The sequence below is a fragment of the Pinus tabuliformis genome, chromosome 2_2 (genome assembly GCF_031772625.1).
Source record: "Pinus tabuliformis cultivar Carrire ecotype Pingquan chromosome 2_2, CPIR1, whole genome shotgun sequence".
Lineage (NCBI taxonomy): Eukaryota > Viridiplantae > Streptophyta > Pinopsida > Pinales > Pinaceae > Pinus > Pinus tabuliformis.
Genome location: NC_142300.1, coordinates 547456459 through 547462853, shown reverse-complemented (window position 1 = coordinate 547462853; position 6395 = coordinate 547456459). Strand labels below are relative to the sequence as shown.

General features: G+C 32.9%; 1 protein-coding gene across 1 annotated transcript; it reads right to left on the bottom strand.

The window, feature by feature from the left end:
• Window positions 1–5378: 5378 nt before the first annotated feature.
• LOC149193802 (caffeic acid 3-O-methyltransferase 3-like) lies at window positions 5379–5795 on the bottom strand. The gene has a single exon (XM_089407441.1). The coding sequence runs from the start codon at window positions 5793–5795 to the stop codon at window positions 5379–5381; it is 417 nt and encodes a 138-aa protein (XP_089263567.1).
• Window positions 5796–6395: the final 600 nt, after the last annotated feature.

Below are 6395 nucleotides of genomic sequence, written 5' to 3'. Positions count from 1 at the left end.
ATCACTATGGTATACCACTATAATGGTCACACATGAAGTCTGAAAAACATGCGAAAATTACAAGATGTCTGTATTTTTTGAAAAGTTGAATCTATTTGGTAGAATGGAAGAGAAAAGGAAAATATTGATGTTTATCAACTGACAAAAATTTCAGACTCCATGTGGGTATATGTATCTTAGAGATTCCTTTTACTATTCAAAATGCAATTTCAAAACAAAGAGCTTATAATCTATATAGACATTAAGGGTGAAAAGGATGTTTCTGATATATAGGAGAAGACCTCCTTAGTAGAGGGAGATTCGAGGTATCCCTAATTTTTATGCAGGGCATTTAGAACCAAACAAGCATGTCTAGGATGGGATACAGTATGGACACTATTGGCCCTGACTTATTGTGACAAAACTAAAAACTTAGTTCTTTCTTATTTTGTGGCTATGCGATTCTAGTAAAGTACATTTTAAATTGATTCCAATTTTTAGGACAACCTTACGACATTGAAACTATGCACACCCCATAACAATACATTCTTCTCACTTATTTTATCCATATCTCTCACTTATTTTATCCAGTTAGGTCTGGATTTCATTACTTTTGAATTAAATATGTTGTTTTTTGGACTGTTTTTTTCTTTTTTATGTTTTGGTACTAGTTTTTTGCTGCAGAATGATTCAGGTTCCTTTATGGCATCAACTCTCTATTTTTATTACAGACCAATAAGATAGATATTGATGTCAAGTTTTCATTTTCAGGTGAGACTATTTCTTGCTGAAGATGCCCCATTGCTGTCTGGCCTGGCTGACCAAGACCATCTACAGGCAAAACAATCTTGGTTGTGGCATGAATATGGCTCTGGATTTGAATGTAATCATTTGCAGGGCGTTAGAAACAATTATACAAAGTAGAATATACAGGAAGATTCCATTGTCATCTCACTTCTATTTGATTATTGCTCTAGGGATTATAGTTGTCGTAGATATAATTCTTGCCTAAGATGATTAAGCTGTTATGAAAATGCTGCCTTTTTCTGATTTAAATTCCTTATTTTATTATAAAATCACAGGGTAGCTAACGAAGAATTGATTGACAACCTTAACAACAATAGATTTATATGATTCTATCAGGATGATGCACAATATGAGAGCAATGCAACCAAATTATACAGGAATATCATCCCAAGGTGGCGATTGTGTCTCTATGGTCCCTCCTAGTGTTGATCAGAAAAAACATCAGTCCTTATCCAGATCTAAACTTGTAGCTAAACCTGACATAACTGCAGCTGCAGTAGATGCTGCTTCTTTTGTTGCAATAGCAAAATCAAATGAAAAGGGAAATATGATTGATCATGATATGGTGCTAAAAATAGTCAGTAATCCACAAATAATTAAAACATTGACATCTTTATACAGAAGAAATAATAATATTCAAATGGACTTGATGCCTAATTTTCAGGCAATTGATAGTAAGCATGATGCACCAAAAATCCTTGCAATGTTGCCCAAGATCAGAGCCCATTAATAATTTCTAGACAGGAATCTGCTGGCATGAATAATATTGGATGAATTTACACTTGGGGTATTACATTTTATTAAGTAGATGGCACTGGATGTTATCATTATGATCATGGAGTATTTGATTACTTTTGGCTCTTTTGCTGAAAAAATTAATGTTATAGAACTCTCCATTTTTTTGTGCATGATATGAAATTTTAGAAATGTTTCCATTTTAACCAGTGGGTCAAACTTAGAAATGTAAAATCACGACTACATTGGCAGGCTTGACATTATATAACTTGTAAAATTACATTTTGTGATTTGATTCTGCCATCAGCGAATGTGTTTACAGTATTCGTAGACAAGAATATGTATTTAGTGAAAGTTATGTGTTATGGGACATGAATTGTGAATTTAGTCCAAGGGTTGATAAATTGCATGAGACTTTTTCTTCGTATTATCATCTCTGCTGAAAATATAAATGTCTATTTTTCACATAGAGGTTTTGCCAATACTTTGTTTTGGAAGCCATCCATGTCTCTGAATCTGAAATTCCCATTGTCAAAGAGAGTTCTGCTCGTACTTTCTTTTTGAACCAGTTGGTGGTACCAGTTGTCTACTTCAGAATGATTCACGTTCCTTTATGGTATCACCTCTCTATTTTTCTTACAAACCAATAAGATAGATATTGATGTCAAGTTTTCATTTTCAGGTGAGATTGTTTCTTGTTGAAGATGCCCCATTACAGTCTGACATGGCTGACCAAGACCATCTACAGGAAAAACAATCTTGGTTGTGGCATGAATATGGCTCTGGATTTGAATGTAATCTGTTGCAGGGTGTTAGAAACAATTATACAAAGAAGAATATACAAGAAGATTCCATTGTACCTGTGACCACCTGGTGCTGCCCCCCCAGGGTATGCAAACATAATTTCTTTCTCTTATATGAGATCTGGAACTATCACTCATATGTTTTTTTATGCAGCAATGAATGGTTAATCATATGTGTGGAATAAATTTTAAAACATTCAAAATGCATAAAAAAGATTAAAACAATGCCAATTATGAAGATTTTTGGATGTATATAAAGTACATTTTATACAGTCATGTGAATGTTTGTTCTTAATAAGGTCATTCGATTAGGATTGGTCTTCGCAAATGTTTTCTTTCCATTAGAGATCTTATCACTAGCCTTTTTTAAATATTTGTGTAGTTTGTCATTAGTCCTTCATGGCGAGTAGTTGTTGGGGATGAAAGTTTAGAAGTTAAAGTACAGTGTGAACGAGAAGTCAGGAATTTGGAGGCCATATACCCACTCCCATCTTCTATTCCACCAAGGTAAATACATTTTTTGATGTTTTAGACCTTTTATGTTTTTGGGTTGGATAGCTATGAATGAATTGTTCTATGAGACTTGCAATGAATTACTTACAGCCCCATAGAGCCATTGGATCCACAGGAGGATTGGTGCGATTCTGATACACCTATGATTCCATTGAATCCCATAGAAGAAGATGAAACTTGAGAGTTGAATGAAGTGCCTCCTTTGCAAGATTTTCAAGAGTTGGGTAGGTGATGCTAGTCATCTCACTTCTATTTGATTATTGCTCGAGGAATTATAGTTGTCGTAGATCTAATTCTTGCTTGAGATGATTAAGCTGTTATGAAATGCTACCTTTTTCTGATTTAAATTTTTTATTTTACTTATAAAATCACTGGGTAGCTAACGAAGAATTGATTGGTAACCTTAATAGGAATATATTTATATGATTCTATCAAGATTATGCACAATATGAGAGCAATGCAACCAAATTCTACAGGAATATCATCCCAAGGTGGTGACTCTGTCTCTATGGTCCCTCCTAGTGTTGATCAACAAAACAGGAGTCCTTATCCATATCTAAACCTGCAGTAGAACCTGACGTAACTGCATTTGCAACAGATGTTGCTGCATTTGTTGCAGTAGTAAAATCAAATGAGAAGGGAAACATGATTGATCATGATATGGTGCTAAAAATACTCAGTAATCCACAAATAATTGAAACATATACATCTTTACACAGAAGAAATAATAATATTCAAATGGACTTGATGCCTAATTTGCAGGCAATTGACAGTAAGCACGATGCACCTAAAAATCCTTGCAATGTTGCCCAAGATCAGAGCCCATTGATAATATCTAGACGGGAATCTGGTGGCATGAATAATATTGGATGCATTTACACTTGGTGTATTACATTTTATTAAGTAGATGGCACTGGATGTTATCATTATGATCATGGAGTATTTGATTACTTTTGGCTCTTTTGCTAGAAAATTTAATGCTATAGAGCTCTCCATTTTTGTGTACATGATATTGCAAGTTTAGAAATGTTTCCATTTTAACGAGTGGGTCAAACTTAGAAAGGCAAAATCATGGCTACATTGGCAGGCTTAACATTATATGACTCGTAAATTTACATTTTTTGATTCTGCCATCAGTGAATGTGTTTAAAGTATTCGTAGATAAGAAATGTGTATTTAGTGAAAGTTAAGTGTTCTTGGACATGAATTGTGAATTTAGTCCAAGGGTTGATAAAATGCATGAGGCTTTGTCTTCTTATTATCATCTCTACTAAAAATATAAATGTCGTTTTTTCACAGAGAGGTTTTGCCAATACTTTGTTTTGGAGGCCATCCATGTCTCTGAATCTGAAATGCCCATTGTCACAGAGAGTTCTTCTCGTACTTTCTGTTTGAATCCATCTATGTTGAAAAGGTATTTAGCTCCAACTTGTCTTCATTGATAAATACACATGGGTGAAATAATTAATGTCTACAAGTATAATAATATTTTTCATGCCAGAAGATAACAAAAGACTTTAAAGGGTTATCCACTGAAACTGTACAAGTCATCATCCTTTTCATACCTGAAGATATAAAACACTTTGAAGGGTTACCCATTGAAACTGTACAAGTCCTTTGCTTGCAGAAGGGTTCTGGCATTTTATTACAGGAAAATTATTTTTATACTTGATCCATGTTTGTCCATAAATGTAAACCTGTGAAATCACTATGGTATACCGCTATAATGGTCACACATGGATGTCTGAAAAACATGCAAAAATTACAAGATGTCTGTATTTTTTGAAAAGTTGAATCTATTTGGTAGAATGGAAGAGCAAAGGGAAATTTTGATGTTTATCAACTGACAAAAATGTTAGACTCCATGTGGGTATATGTATCTTAGAGATTCCTGTTACCATTCGAAATGCAATTTCAAAACAAAGAGATTATAATCTATATAGACATTCAGGGTGAAAAGGATGTTTCTGATATATAATAATAGGAGAAGACTTCCTTAGTAGAAGGAGATTCCAGGTATCCCCAATTTTTAGGCATTCAGAACCAAATAAGTATGTCTAGGATGGCATACCCTTGGGCATATCGTTCTCTATGCAAATTATTTTTGAGTGTGAGTGTCACATTTGGTTCTGCTGGCTACAGTTCATGTGTGAGAATGCAGAACTTTGGCCCAATTCGTTAGGAAAAGACAAAAGTCTGAGCATTCTTTTAATGGAGATAAGTTTCCCTAGATATTTCAAAATGTTTAAAAGTGCGTTTTGTGTTCACATGTAAATTTGGAATGAATTATATCTACCAAAATCTAAGGAATATTGCAACTTCATTACATATACATAAATCTTATGTTATTTGAAATACAAGATTATTCTGCATCGCCGAAGGAATATCAAATTGGAGTTTTATTGAATTGGTATGATTCCAATAGGATCTATTGGATACCAGTTCTAATGTTTGTGGCCATGGCCTCATTGAAAATATTATTGGCTTGGGGATTATGACCCAGATATTCCCAGGGGACGTGCCATAAGTTTTGTTAAATTTTTAGCAGCCCTCCAAGACAAATTCGTGGAAATGTTGATAAGCTTCAAAGTAGACCTTGTCTGCTATCAGGAGCAGGAAAGGCCCACAAGGTTGCCGATTTTCACCCTGCACTAATAGCTTCGGAATGCTCGTCAAGCAGTACTTTATTTTCATGGTATCTGCATGGTCTAACTGATCGGCTTCTTCTTGTTCAGTAAAAACGCCATAGGAAGCAAGGAGCCTCATAATTCTGTAAAGGTATCCGACATCCATGTGCGAATGTGAATTACTAGTAGATGAGGAATTAGCAGCAACAATGTGAAAAGCAATATGCTCAACCGAAAGGGCACCTCCGTTGCGTTGTGTGGCGATAATGTTAGGAATGTTGAGCAAGACTGCTACTCTCAAAGCTAGGGGCTTGATGGAAGACCATATCATCTCATAAAGATGGATATTGAAGATTCAAAAAAAAAAAATTATTATATTTTTGTTTAAAAATTAAAAATTAAACGTTATTTTTTATTTTTATATGCATCAAGTAAATAATTTTTTAATAAAAATAATAAATTGAATCTTTTTATTGATATATTCTTAATATTTCATTTATCTGTAGATTTGGATTTGTAAAATTGTCTATTAAAAAAGTTATAATTAGATGCATATTTTAATTTTAATTTTAATAATTATGTTATATATATTAAATTTTATAATAAATTTTGTGAAAATATGAGTTTATGTCATTTTTGAAATTTTGTGTGAATGGAATTTTTTCTAAGGATTAATTATAAATTTAGTGTTTGAATCTATAATGTACAATCACATTTTTTTCATATGTTAAGTTATTTTTTTTATATTGAATTGTAAAATAAAGAATATTAATTTAGCTAAAGAAGCTTTAGAATTTTTTTATGAAGCCGAATTTCTTTAAGAATTTAATGCATGTTTAATGTTTGAATCCAAGATTTCATTTTCTTTAGGTTTTAAGTTGTTTTTATTTATATTGAATTATAAAATAAAATTTTAGAGAATATGAATTTA